The following is a 15,152-nucleotide window of genomic DNA, read 5'->3' on the forward strand; positions in this document are numbered from 1 at the left end:
GCAAGGTCCTTGTTAGCTTACAACCCTTTATTTTTTATTTTTTATGCCTACAGCACCTGGTCTTCCTAGGTGGTCTCCCATCCAATTACTAACCAGGCCTGACCCTGCTTAGCTTCTGAGATCAGATGGGATCGGGCTTGTTCAGGGTGATATGGCCGTAGACTAGCATTTTAGAATCAAGAAAATTTATCAGTGTTTCTCTTTTTGCATATCTTCATCATCTTGAATAAGCCCAAATAAGTAATTTATTCTTTTCTCTCCTCAACACAATTATATCCTCCACTAAAAATTATGGTTAAGTATTGACTTGTGTGAGTAACAGAGGGACACTAGTGTAGCCACACTGACCAATGAAAAGTGATGGTATAAAACGCCAAGCTAGAATATCCACCTGGGTGTGGACCTGTCATCCCAGATGTCTCAGAATCAGAATGACCACTTAGGATGGAAGACAGTATTCTAAATATGAATTCAGTTTCGATGGAACTATGTCAGACTTACAATCTTATATTGCACAGTACTCTAATGAGCGGTATAGAGAATTTAAAAAAATTATTCTACCTAGCTATTTTAGTCTACTTCAAAGGGAATATTGGATGTGTATAAAGCAAAGGATTCTTCCTAGACTCTATATCAGTAAAATGTATTTTTTTTAGTTAGTAACATTGTTCTCTTACTAATAATTATAACATTTAACATATCTAAATTTGATTTATTGTTTTCATAAATCAGGTTTGGCTATTAAAATTGGTCTTTTCGTGAAGTGCTGAGTAATTCATTTCACTCCTAATCTTTACTGGCAGATAAGTGTGGTGGTTGGCAAGAAAACTTTGTTTCTCTTTAATCTGAATGAACCAGATAGCCCAATCAATCTGGAATTTCAGCAGCGCTATGGCAGTATTGTCTGCTATAATTGGTATGTACAAAAGCTCATTACAGAAAGATATCCTTGTATTTTTTTTTTACAAATTATATTTAACTTTTGCCTGTAGCATTTTCACTTCCATATGTAACATTTTCTGGATTATAGACTGTGATTTAGTATGTGAAACTACCTAACATATTGTCTGACACATAGGCCCTTGAGAAATTATATTCTCTAATTTTTTAGTTTTAAAGTACTTGCTTATTTACTGTATTGCCAATGATAGTTAACCTCCCTTTTACTGTTTTATTGCCTTTGTTGCTATAGGTATGGTGATGGCTACATCATGATTGGTTTTTCACGTGGAATTTTTGTGGTCATTTCCACTTATATTCGAGAGATTGGTCAAGAGATATTCCAAGCTCGTAACCATAAAGATAGCCTAACCAGTATTGCGGTATCACAGACCCTTAACAAAGCTGCTACATGTGGTGATAACTGGTAAGTATATTCACAAATTTCTAGGAAAGCTTATAGAAGGAATATTCAAGAGATTCAGCATGACTTTGATAGCTAATATAAATCTGTCAACCATATTTCTTGTACTCTTAGAGCATGTTTGCAGTTGAAAATGACTCCATTACTTCTCCCTTTAACACTCAAGGCAAAACCTAAAATACTAAATGTATATTAAATACAAAACTTAAAATTCAATATGCTTGAAAATCAATCTTAAGATGGATAGTTCCAGGTAACGTGGAGTAAGCACATGCCACCCTGTCTTTCTCACTGAATACAGCCATAAAACCTGGAATGAATGCATGGAACATCTATTTCAGGACTCTGAAAGGTAAATAGTAGCAAGAAGATTGATGAAGAAAACCAGAATGTGAAGTACAACGGAACCAGCGCTGAGTCTTCCATTTGTCTTTCAGTCTCAAGACTCAAGGCAGCCTGAAATCTGGAAGTAGGCACCCAAGCATAGACAGAGGAGCTGACAGAAGCCCTCTAATTCTGGCTCACGTCTCAGGAAAGAGAACTACTAACACTCAGAGAGAGGTGGAGAAATACCCCAGTTTTTTCTTTTTCTTTGTTCTCTCATGTCCCAGCTACCAAGCAATCTCACCATGGCAGTGGCAGCAACCGCAACAGTGGTAAGGACCCACAGGCATCTAAAATGCTGATAGAGGATAACCTTCTCAAGTTAGCCTTCTCAAGTGCCAATAAGGCAAGGCAAACAGCGTTGTTTATTTTTCTCTCTGTCCTCCAACTAATTGGCTGCAGGTGCAAGTGCTGTTGTGGAAAGTACAAGGCGGAGCAGGGTGACTATGAACTCCATCCTCTACAGCTGGAGGACCAAAAAAGGGAGCCCTAGGAAACTAGAAAATACCAGGAAGCTCCCAGAGAGGGAGGAGTTCTGGAAAATAACCCTATAAAGATACTTATGAACTTCCAGGTTCACTTTTGAGCTGTGAACATATATCTCATTCTAAATGCACACCAAAGACTTTGAGAACTGAACTAAGAAATAGATCATAGCGCATGTCCTATACTGGCCACTGAGTGGGCCATGTGGGGACATATCCAAATACCACTGCAAAGGTTTCGAAAGTAAAACTGACATTGAAACCATAACCCACAGGAGGCTGGTTGAAACCTCTGGCCTGAACCCAACTGGATTGTCTGCTTAAAAAAAAAAAAGAGATTTAAACAAGATGCTGACTCTCATAATATTCAAAATGTCCAGAATATAACCCTAAATTACTGACATGAAGAATGAGGAAAATATCAAATTTCTTTGGAAAAGACAAAAGAAACCAATGCCAAGATGATGATGATAACAGCTATTATAAAAATGCTTTAAGAGGTAAGGGCTGGTATTCTCAAAACAAATGGAGACAGTGTCTCAGAAAAGAAATAGGACCTATAAAGAAGAACCAGATTGAAACTGAAAAATATAATTAAGAACTGAAAAATATAATTAATGCAATATATTTAATAGCAGAATGGCAATCACAGAGTAGAGTCGGTGAACTTGAAGATAGATCAATAGAAATACCTAATCTGAACACAGAAAAAACAGATTGAAAAAAAAATTAACAGCCTCAGAGGCCTGTGTAACAATACCAAAAGATCTAACATTTGTGTTGTAAAAGTCAAATGATGGCTAGAAAGGTCTCATATTTGGCAAAAGACATAATCTATATATTATAGAAGTTCAGTAAATTCCCAAAAAGATAAATCCAAAGAAATCTAGTCCCAGGTACATCATAAACAAGCTGCTAAAAACTAAAGACAAGGAAAAAATCTTGAAAGTGGCTATAGAACAACATTTTGAATGACAGTAAATTTCTCACCATAAACCACAGAAGCCAGAAGGAATTGTCATACACAACATTCTTAAACTGCTGAAAGAAAAGAACTGTCCGCTGAGATTCTATATCCACGGAAAATATCCATCAGTAATGAAGGGGAAATAAAAACATTCTCAGATGAAGGAAAACGAAGAGAATTCGTTGCTAGCAGACCTGCTCTGAAAGAATTCCCAAAGGAAGTTCTTTAGATAGAAGAGAACATATGACAGAAGGAATTCGAGACATCAAAAATGAAGGAAGAGCATCAGAAATGGTAGATAGCTGAGTAAATGTAACGGGCTATTTTTCATTTTGATCTTTAACATATATGTGGCTACGGAAAGCAAAAATTATAATATTGTCTGATAGTGTATTCACTGCATGAAGATGCAATATATAAGACAATTTCGAAATAAAAGGGAGAAAGTAAAGTTCTTATATGTGATAAGATTTCTACATTCTTCTAGAGGTGGTCTCAATATCAATTATGAATAGATTGAGAAATATGTGCAATAATTGTTCGTGAACAAAAACAATTTTACTTAGAGCTCATATTTAAATTTTTATTTTTATTTTTCAGCATTAAAATCCATGACTTAGCAGAATTAAAAGACATGTATGCTATAATCAACCTGGATGATGAAAATAAAGGTATTGACTTTTCTGAAGCAGATTGACATTTTATCATTCCAATTACAGAGAATTACGTGCTTATTGTATGCTTTGCATTCATTGTAGAAGGAATAAAATTAACATCCGTCACTATAGTTTTCTAAAATAGCCTTTTTATTTTAGTAATTTTATTGAGTTATACTCCTTGACTAGAAGGAGATAAGCCCACTTTGATCTAAAGATTTATAGTGGATTTTATCCTAATTTCAATTGTAAAATCTAAATTCTTATATAATTTCCCTTTGAGAATGGGGATCAGTGCTCATGTTCATATGCCGATCCATGGTGAATTTCCTGAAGACTATTTAAACTATTAAAGAAAACATTTGAAGATTTTTATGCCTCTGATAGCTTAAGTGAAAATATTTGCTTGTTTGCCTGCATTAATATATTTGTTTTTGAATAATCCTTTATTTTGTCATTTATTTCAGGATTGGGCACCTTGTCCTGGACAGATGATGGGCAGTTGCTGGCACTGTCTACCCAAAGAGGCTCACTCCACGTGTTCCTGACCAAGCTTCCCATACTTGGAGATGCCTGCAGCACAAAGATTGCATATCTCACCTCCCTCCTCGAAGTCACCGTAGCCAACCCTGTTGAAGGAGTATGAAAATGGTGTTATTTTAATTTTATTTATTAGTAAAATCAAAACAGTTTTAGCAGTTGACTTACAACTGTTACTTTTCTATATTATAGGAAGTACCGATTACAGTTTCTGTAGACGTGGAACCCAACTTCGTAGCCGTTGGACTCTATCATTTGGCTGTGGGAATGAATAATCGAGCTTGGTTCTATGTCCTCGGAGAGAATGGCAAGTCTAGCTGTTGTTTTCTTATCTAGTGTATAATTTCTGATCTATTTGGGAAGCGTTCAAAGTTTCTCTAGAGACGAAGTCTTTTTCACTCTTTTCTTCAGACATGTCTTTCTTAGTTTAAAAGGTTTTGTGACTCCTCAAAAAATTTGCATAAATTTTGGAAAGCTTTTATTTTTTATGTTTGTTGTAAAGACAGCTTGGTCCAGAGGGCAGAGTATGACCTTTAGAATTAGGCCCTGGATTCAGATTCCTTTCCGCCTCTTTTAGTTGGATGACAGTAGACAAATTTTTATCCCTTTGAGCCTTGGGTTACTCATCTGGAAAATGAGGATTCTTCTAGTAAGGGATCACATGGAAAATTAGAATGTGTGATTTGCCTTTGCACAATGACTTTCTTAGGCACTCCTTGGTCTGGTACTTACTTAATCTCCTGAGTTTATTGTTTGAGTAATGACCATTAGCATCTGAAAGGAGCCTTGCTTTTTTTTCTTCTTCTCCCCCATCCTCTAACATCCCCCATTATCCCCCACTGGAGGTCATATCTATATCTATGAGGAATAGAGCAAGCCTGAGAATTATCCTCAGGTAGAGTACATACGCCATTAAGCTTATTGTCACTAAGGTTTAATTTTTGGTTGTTTTGCTTTCTGTTACTTTCTGTTACTTTCTGTTACTTTATTTAATATGAACCATTATTCCATTCAGGAATTCCTGAAGACAGATTTATAACAGCTAAGATTTTCTTTAGAACGACTAAAATAAAAATTTTAGGTTCAATATATCCTTGTAAAAGCACACATTAAAAATTATTTTCAAATCTTTGTATAAGGTAGTTTTATTTATATTTTAATGTGTTGTTTGGTTTTTAAAAAATTGCTACAGGTGTTAAAAAATTGAAAGATGTGGAGTATCTGGGGACAGTGGCCAGTGTTTGCCTTCATTCTGACTACGCTGCTGCACTTTTTGAAGGCAAAGTCCAGTTACATTTGGTAAGTATAATTTTGGTGTCCTAGAGGACTGCTCAGTTAAATGATAATGATGAACAGACTATTGTCTTGTTATCAAGAACTTTGGTCAGGAAGTGACCATTTATAGACTAGCTAGAAAGCCAGATGTGGATAAAGGATTAACAAAACTCTACCCTTCTGCGTCAGATGTTCAGTTAACTTTCTAGCTCTGTTCCCAAGAAACCTAGCAGGTAGTTTATCAGCTATGCTACTTGCAACATTGCATATGGTAAAAATGACTGTGTTGGTAAACTGCATCTAGAAATTATAAATGAACTATAAAATCTGATGGAAACACCATACATCTGTGCTTCCTGGAATGCATTGCCTCCTATATTTGGGCATGTCGCTTGTAGAGATCTTCGAAACTATGCCTCTTGAGTTGTTCAAGAGATATTGGCCCCAGAATATGGGGCTTCTAAACCAGGACATCTCCCCACCTGTCTCTTGGCTCCTCGCTTCTGGGAAGCCAAAGAGATCAGCTATTGGATGACGTCAGAGACTTCCCACTGAAGAGTAATGTCTAATGCTGCTCTGCTGGCAAGCCTGATACCTTCCTGAGTAAACTGGCCTGTGGTAGGCTGGTGAGTCTGAATGTCTAGTTGAACTTAAGTAAAACACCTTCTCCTAGTTGTTGCAGACCAGGTTTACTCAAAATGATGAGCCACTGTTATTCTTTATGTTTTAGATAGAAAGTGAAATCTTGGATGCTCAGGAAGAACGTGAGACTCGACTCTTCCCAGCAGTGGATGATAAGTGCCGTATTTTATGTCATGCCTTAACTGGTGATTTCCTCATCTATGGTACAGATGTATGTATTGTCCTCTTTAATAGAAAACATAGAACGATTTCTAATTCGTACTTCGTAATATATTTATATTATATATACATAAGTATAAATGTATAATATAAACACATTATATATTTTATGTATAGTTATAACAATATAAACATATAAATACATACTTATGTAGAACACATAGGTGGCATGATTTACTAGTTATTGAGTGCTTTTGTGATTATAAGCAATTTTGAGGGCATAGCAAAAAAAGGTAAGCTTTGGAGTCTAGAAAATCTGGGCTCAAATACCAGTTATTTTACTTGCTAGCTGCTGCTTAACCCCTTCAAGCCTCATTTTCTTTATCTAGATGCTTTAGGGATTTGATGATGAATATAAGATACCTTATTCAACTCTAGATCTCTACTGTGTACATTTAGTAGGAATTTAATATTAAGATTAATAGACTATTGAGAATCCCGCTTCAATCTTTTGGTCTTTTGAACAACCATACCTCTAAATATTATATTAGCCATATGGACATAAAGCATAGTTACACTAACAGCATTTTATATTTGTAAAAAGTTATCAAAGATTTTTCAAAGCATATCATACCTGTTTTTTTGTTCAGTCTCTAAAAGAATTCCATAGAGTTGGTAGAAAAGTTGTTTTTCACATTAGAAAAACAATTATTCACTGTCTCAAAGGTTTCATTTTCTCACATTAAATTGTTTTTCAAAAAGCATGTTTTAAAGCATGCTTATTGCCATCAGAGAGACTTTATAAATTGAAGTCTGACCTAAAATAATCAGTCTTTGTGTTAATATATACCAGTAGGGTAGGTCTCATGTATTAGGTAGAGTAGTGAGTGATATGGTAAATTTGTGTGACATGTAACAGTTTATAAGCCTGATCTCATTTATCTCTGGGAAGTTTTAGAGATAAGGACATTGAAGATTGAAAGGTTAATAAGTTGGTAGCAGAGGTGGAACTTGAACAAGCAAGATTTCCTGATGGAAAATCTACTTTTTCCACTGTGCCACATGGCATTTTGAAGTAAGGACTCAAAGTGTAGTAGCCTGCCAGTAAAATAGCACTTATCTCTGTTGCATTCTGTTTTTTAAATTGAGTTATTATTTATATATTGGTTTTCGCTATACAGCATAATGAATTGATATTTGTATTTATTGTGCAACGATAACAATAAGTCTAGTTGACAACCATCACCATAGATAGTTATAACATTTTTTTCTTGTGACATATCTCATTCTTGAGTGATTCTGAAAATAACTATTTTTTAGCAGCTTTATTGAAGTATAATTTATTACAATAAACTGCACTGTTTAACGTTTATAATTTGTTAAGTTTTGATATATGTATACACTGGTGAAACACCGTGAACTCAGTCAAAATAGTGAACATATTAATCACCTCAAAAGGTTTTACCCGTGCTCCTTTATGACTCCTCTTCCCCATCCCTCCCCCACTGAGTGCCTTCCGTCACTATAAATGAGTTTGTACTTTCTAGAGTTTTATGTAAATGGAATCATGTCTGGCTTTAGTATGTTTTGAGATTCATCCATATTGTTTTGTGTCAATATTCATTCCTTTTTCTTGCTGAGTAGTATTTTATCATATGCATATATTATAATTTGCTTATCCATGAACCTGTGGTGGATATTGGGGTTGTTTCCAGTTTGGGCTATTTACAAATAAAGCTGTGATAATGATTTGTGTTCAAGCCTTAGTATGGACATATGATTTTTTTTCCTCTTGGATAAATACCTACAAGTGGAATGGCTGCATCATATGACATGTATGTTTAACTTTTTAAGAAATTCACAAACTGTTCTCTAAATTGGTTATACCATTTTACATCCCCATCAACAATGTATATGTTCCAATTTCTCTACATCTTCACAAACACTTGATATGGTTAATCTTTTTTAATTTTAGCCATTCTAATAAGTATGTAGTGATACCTCATTATGATTTTATTTTGCATTTCAGTAATGGACTAATGATGTAGAGCATCTTTTCATATGCTTATTTGCTATTTGTACATCTTTGGTGAAATGTCCGTTCAACTTTTGATAATTTCTTAATTGGGCTGTTTGTTTTCTTATTACTGACTTTTCAGAGTTCTTTATATATTCTATATTCAAGTCTTTTATCATATGTATGCTCTGCAGGTATTTTCTCCCAGTGTGTGAATTGTCTTTTCATTCTCTTAACGGTATTTTTCAGAGAGAAACTTTTTATATATTGTTGAATTCATTAGCTTAAATTTTGATATAATCTTTGAATGTATGTTTATGAGGGATATTGATCTATATAATTTTTTTTTCTTATAATGCCTTTTTCTGATTTTGGCATCAGGGTGATCCTGGCCTCATAAAATGACTTAGTCATCTTTAATTTTCTGGAAGAGTTCATTATAATTAGTATTTTTTCCCTTAAATGTTTGCTAGAATTCACCAGTGAAGCTTATCAAGTGGTCCAGCAGTTCCTAAGCAGTGGTTAGTTTAGTGGTGCCTGCTAGGCTGACTTCACGTACTCCCGTAGGTTCGGCCAGTAAGGAGAAAACAAACCCAAATGGATATAGATGGCAAAGGCAAGATCAGCATGATAGTAGCACCGACATTCTTAGCCCCACAGGATGACACCAAACTGGAGGGGCCAACTGCCCCTCTGGGTGATAGGTCACTCTATTGTGGAAGACCCAACTCTTAATACTCTGAAGGTATACCCTAAAGAAGGTGAATTGGACAGTCTCACTATCAGTAGGAGGGAAGTAGTTGAGGAACTGCCTCATGGAAGCCTTCCATAAGATCGTGGGTGAGAAATGAATGTGACAGCATTTCATCACTGCCTATGTTCCCATGTATCTGGGAATATAACAGAGCATTCTGCCAAAACATGGGTCAGACTCCAATTGAGCCTTGCTTCTGTGGCCTCTGTGGAGACTGCAAGGTATCAAGGGTGCCATGATGGAGCAGTTCTACAAAGCCATCTGAACCTGGAGTTTTCTTTATGGAAAATTTTAAAACAAATTTAATGGCTTTAATAAGTATCAGGCTATTCAGATTATCTGTTTTCTTCATGAGTAAGTTTTGGTAGTTTGTCTTTCAGGAAATTTGTCCATTCATCTAAGTTATCAAATGTATAGGCATAAAATTATTCATATTCTTTATTATTCTTTAATATTTGTAGACTCTATGGTAATGTCACCTATCTCATTCTTAAAATCTTATTCCTAATTTGCTTTTTATCTTTTTTCCTGATCGGTCTACCTAGAAGTTTTATCAATTTTGTTAATTTATTTCCAAGAACCAGCTTTTTTGTTTCATTGATTTTTCTCTATTGTTTTTGTTTTCTATTTCATTAATTTCTGCTCTGATCTTTATTTCCTTTCCCCTACTAATTTTGGCTTTAGTTTTTTTGTTGTTGTTTTTTTTCCCCTAGTTTCTTAAGATGGAAACTAAGTTCAATGAGTTGAGACCATTTTTTTCTAGTATATTCCCTTAGGCCTAGAAATGCCCCCTAAATACTGCCTTAGCAGCATTGCACATATTCTGATATGTTGTATTTCCATTTTTATTCAGTTCGAAATACTGTATAATTTCCCTTTTAATTTCTTCTTAGGCCTATGGATTATTTGGAAGTCTGGTGTTTAGTTTCCAAACATTTGAGGTTTTACAGAGATCTTTCTATTATTGACTTCTGATTTAATTCTGTTGTGGTCAGTGAACATATGTAGTATGACTTGAATTCATTTTTGAGACATTTTATAGTACAGCATATGATCTTTCTTGGTAAATGTTGTTTTGTACTTGGGCTATTCTAGAATGTTCATTTAGATCAAGTTGGTTGTTAATGTTCAAGACTTCTAACCTGTTCTATCAATTATTGGGAAAGGGGTATCAAAAAACTCAGATTACAATTGTGCATATTTGTATTTCTCTTTGCAATTCTAACAGTTACTTGATTTACGTATATTAAAGCTGTTATTAGGTGCATACCCATTTAAGATTATATTCTCCTGATAAATTAGGCCTTTATCATTTGGAAATGACCCTTCTTATCCCTGGTAATAATCTTTGCTTTGAATTCTGGTTCATCTGATATTAATATAACAATTCCAGTTTTCTAGAATGTTATCTTGGTATATCTTTTTCTATTCTTTTATTTTTAATGTGTTTGTGTCTTTATATGTAAAATATTTTTCTTGTAAGTAGCATATAATTGGATCTCACAATATGACAATCTGCCTGTTAATTGGGAGTGTTTAGACTTTTGAATTTAACGAGATTATCTGTGTTTAGATTCATGCTATCATCTTGCTATTTGTTTTCTGTTTGTCCCGTCAATTCTTTGTACCTTTTTCCTCTTGTACCTTCTTTTGAATTGTATATTTTGTATTTTGATTTTAACTCATTTGTTGACTTATTAGCTACAACTGTTTGTTATTTTAGTGGTTGTTTTAGTTTTGTATTACACATCTTTAACTTATCACAGGCTACCTTCAAGTGATCTTATACCATAAAATATTTTAACATATAGTGAAGAGTATATGTTCATTTATTAGAATAGTATATCCCTATTTCTGCCCTCCTAACCTTAGTGCTATTGTTGTCATACATTTTACTTTTACAGATGTTATAAACCTCTACTACACCGGTCTTGGTTTGTTTAAACAATTATCTTTTAAAGAGATGTAAATAATAAAACATATCTTCTATATTTATCCATCTAGTTAGCATTTTTGGTGCTATTCATTTTGTTGTGTAAATCCATAGCTCTATGTGGTATTATTTTCCTTCTGCTAAAAGGCTTTATTGTTGTTTGTAATACTGGGCTGCTTGCTAGTAATGAATTCTTTAGTTTTGTGTCTGAAAACATTATTTCATCTTCGTTTTTTGAAAGGTATTTTTGCTAACCATAGAATTCCAGGTTGACAATTTTTTTGTTTCAGTATTTTAAAGGTATTGCTCCACTATCTTCTTGCTTGCATTATTTCTGACAAGAAATCTGTCATTCTTATCTTTTTCTGTTGTGTGTAGTATCTTTTTCCTCTGGCTGCTTTTAAGATTTTATCTTAATCACCGGGTTTGAGCAATTGGACTGCGATGTGTCTTCATGTAGGTTTCTTCACTTTTCTTGTGCTTGAGGTTGTTGAACCTCTTGAATCCAGGAGTTTGTGATTTTAATAAAATTTGGAACATTTTTAGTTATTATTTCTCGAAACATTTTTCTCCCCTTCCTTTGGTCCCAATTTCAGATCTTCCAATTATATGACTATTACTCCACTTTAGGTTATCCCATTGTTGATGCTCTTTAAATTTTTTTTAGCTGTTACAAACAAGGCTTCTATAAACATTCATGTATAGGTTTTTCAGTGAATGTAAGTTTTTATTTCTCCGTAATGGAGTAGATGGGCACTTCACATCCACTGTGATGGCTATAATAAAAAGGCCAGATAATAATAAGTGTTGGTGAGGAGATACAGTAATCAGAACTCTTGTACACGGCTTGTGGGAATGTAAAATGGTATAGCTGCTTGGGAAAACAGTCTGACAGTTCTTCAAAAGGTTAACCATAGAGTTACCATGTGACCCAGAGATTCCACTCCTAGATATACCCAAGAAAGATGGAAATATATGTCCACAGAAAAACTTGTACACCAGTCTTTATAGCAACATTATAATAGCCAAAAGTGGAAACAACTCAAATGTTCATCAACTAATGAATGAATAAACAACAAATGGTATATTATGGAATATTATTTGGCATAAAAAAGAATATACCAACATATCAACATATATTACAATATAGATTTACCTTGAAAACATATGTTAAGTAAAAAAAGTCACAAAAGACCACATATTGTATGATTTTATTTATATGAAATGTCTAGCATAGGCAAATCTATAGAGAAATATTGTTTTTTTTTTTTTTTTTTGCTTTATATATGGTTTTTGTTTTGTTTTTTATTTTTCAATTGCAGTTGACATACAACATTATATTAGTTTCAGGTATACAACAGTGATTAGACATTTATATAACTTATTAAGTGATCACCACGATAAGTCTAGTACCTACCTGACATCAAATATAGTTATTACAATATTATCGACTATATTCCCTATGCTGTACTGCCTAAATGGGATTTCTTTTTGAGGTGATGAAATGTTTTAAAATTGATTGTGATCAAGTGTACAATTCTGTGAATACATTAACATCCAAGAGTTGTACATTTTAAGTAGTTGAATTATGTAGTATGCGAGTTATATCTCAATAGGTTATTGTTAAAAAATAAAAGTGCCGGCATCTTAAAAACAGGAAAAAGAAGTGAGTTAGATATATCCGTGTGGGTCTTTTCTGGCTTTTCTATTCCAATGATCTATGTGTTTCTCCTTTCAGCAATAATACAATCTTGATTACTGTAGCTAAAAACAGTCTTGAAATTGAAAAGACTAATTTTCCCACTTTTTTTCTAAATTGTTTTAGTTCCTTTGCCATTCCATATAAATTTTAGAATAATCTTTTTTTGTTTCAACAAAAGATCTTGAGATTTTTATTGTAATTATATCAAACTCATGTATCAGTTGGGAGAGAATTAACATGTTTACTGTTAATGGTCAATGTATGAACACAGTATACCTTTTCATTTATTTAGATCTTTGTTTCTTTCATCAATGTTTTATAGTTTTCAGCATGCAAGCCCCATGCATGTTTTGTTAAATTTACACCTAAGTATTTCATTTTTTCAATGATTGTAAATGGCATTATATTTTTAAATTTTGATATCTACATATTCATTGCTAATATGTAGAAATACAATTGTATCGTGTGTTGTTTGATTCTTTTTAACTTAAATTAATTTTAGAATTTGTCTATTAATAGTAAAACTATTTAAAATAACATGATTTAAAAGTTAAGCAATAAGGGTATTTCCTGCAATTGGAAAATTTGAAAATCAATTAGGCTTTAATATCATGAAGAATATTAGAATTAATAGGCTGTTGAATCACATGTACATTCTTATGCTTCCTATTTTCTTGGGTCTCTACCTTGCACATATGATAAATATTATTCTTAGATTCTTCATCAAAAACATAACTTTTTTTTCCTCAAATTAGTAAGTATTTTTTTGACAACCTTTTATATTTCTATGTGGATTTTTTTTAGACTGGTGTCATTAAGTATTTCTACATTGAAGACTGGCAGTTCGTTAATGATTATCGACATCCTGTCAGTGTGAAGAAGATTTTTCCTGACCCAAATGGGACCAGATTAGTTTTCATTGATGAAAAAAGTGATGGATTTGTCTACTGTCCTGTAAGTCTAGAAAAGTTGTTAAATGCTTGTTTTTAAAAAATGTAACTTATGAAGAAAAGTACTTTTAAAATATATTTTATATATAAAATAATTTTCTCATAAACAGAGCCAAGGATTATAGTACTTTGTTATCATGTTTATGATTTCATGTTTGTGATCCATAAGTATTTACATTAAGAAAACTCCATTACTCGGTAATTTTTCAGCCCAGAGAGATTTTTTTTTAGGGGAGAAACAGTTATTCTGTATCACTTTTAACCTTATTTACTGATAATATTATAGTATATTGTAATGCACAGGGCTTAGTCAATAAGCTGCAGAGGGCTGGGGCTCTCCTCCGTCCTTTCTGCCCACCGCAGCTGATTTCCCCCTTCCCTTAAAGGGATTTTTGTATTAGATGATTAAATACAGATTGATCTATTTTTAGAGTCAAGTACTCTTATTTTGACACATCCTTAACTTTTTTGAAAATAGAATTAGGAAAAGGAAATGCGTTTTTACATCATTTACTATACTTGGCATTTTCACTTATATTTTTATATTCAGTTAATAATTTCGTATGTTCTTGGTCATAGTTCACACAGCCTACAGCTGCTCTTGGACTCGTCCTTGACTGTTCCCCAGGTATCTGTGCTTCACCTTAGAGACAACAGCTTTCCCCTCATTGTGTACTTTCCGAGATACCAAGGCTTCCTATCTTCTGTTTCTCTCCCTCTCTCTCTCTTCCTTTCCTTTCTTTTCCCTTCATTTTTCTTTTCTTTCTTTTTTCTGACAAATATAACAGGTGTCCACAAAAGTGACTGGGTTGTTTATACAAAATTTCTCTTGCGCTAGTTCTCAACCCATTTCTCTCCCAATCACAAAACAAATGAGGAAGAATCACCTAAATATAAAGAAAACCCTGAGTTCCCTCTACTTAAGGAAACTCAATCACGTACAGAGCTGCCTTGCTCTGTCGGAGGTAAATCTGGTATCTGACAGGAGTCAGCACTGGGGTCTGACTGTTAGGGACAGGGCAAAGAGGAAGACCTGCCCAACAAGGCACTGTCATTTTCTTTCTCCTTTTAGTTCTTCTTTCCCTGATAATTTCTGTTAGAGGCCAGCAGACCGTTCTCATGGAGTCGGGATGAGTTTTCTAAACATGTTATCAAGCACAGGGTGGCTAGTTAGTGGGCATTAGCTAAAGCCTTGCCCTCTCTACCTCTCTACCACCTTTAAACCCCTCAAGACCCAGAATCGTCTCACTTGTTGCTGCTCATCCCCACTCACCATTCCAAATCTGACCTGCAACTCAGGTGTTGAGAAGAAACACCCTGGTAAA

General features: G+C 34.0%; 1 protein-coding gene and 1 pseudogene across 1 annotated transcript in view; one reads left to right on the forward strand and one right to left on the reverse strand.

The window, feature by feature from the left end:
- Nucleotides 1-15,152, forward strand: part of WDR19 (WD repeat domain 19) — a 69,483-nt gene that overhangs the window by 16,567 nt on the left and 37,764 nt on the right. Inside the window, exons 8-15 of the mRNA XM_011365760.2 lie at nt 804-916; nt 1,193-1,366; nt 3,800-3,870; nt 4,323-4,495; nt 4,588-4,702; nt 5,588-5,694; nt 6,401-6,523; nt 13,682-13,831. Of these exons, the coding sequence (XP_011364062.1) occupies nt 804-916; nt 1,193-1,366; nt 3,800-3,870; nt 4,323-4,495; nt 4,588-4,702; nt 5,588-5,694; nt 6,401-6,523; nt 13,682-13,831 (1,026 nt within the window). The remainder of the gene's footprint in view (nt 1-803; nt 917-1,192; nt 1,367-3,799; nt 3,871-4,322; nt 4,496-4,587; nt 4,703-5,587; nt 5,695-6,400; nt 6,524-13,681; nt 13,832-15,152) is intronic.
- On the reverse strand, nt 45-163 carry LOC111744099 (annotated as a pseudogene).

The sequence above is a fragment of the Pteropus vampyrus genome, unplaced genomic scaffold (genome assembly GCF_000151845.1).
Source record: "Pteropus vampyrus isolate Shadow unplaced genomic scaffold, Pvam_2.0 Scaffold5, whole genome shotgun sequence".
NCBI lineage: Eukaryota > Metazoa > Chordata > Mammalia > Chiroptera > Pteropodidae > Pteropus > Pteropus vampyrus.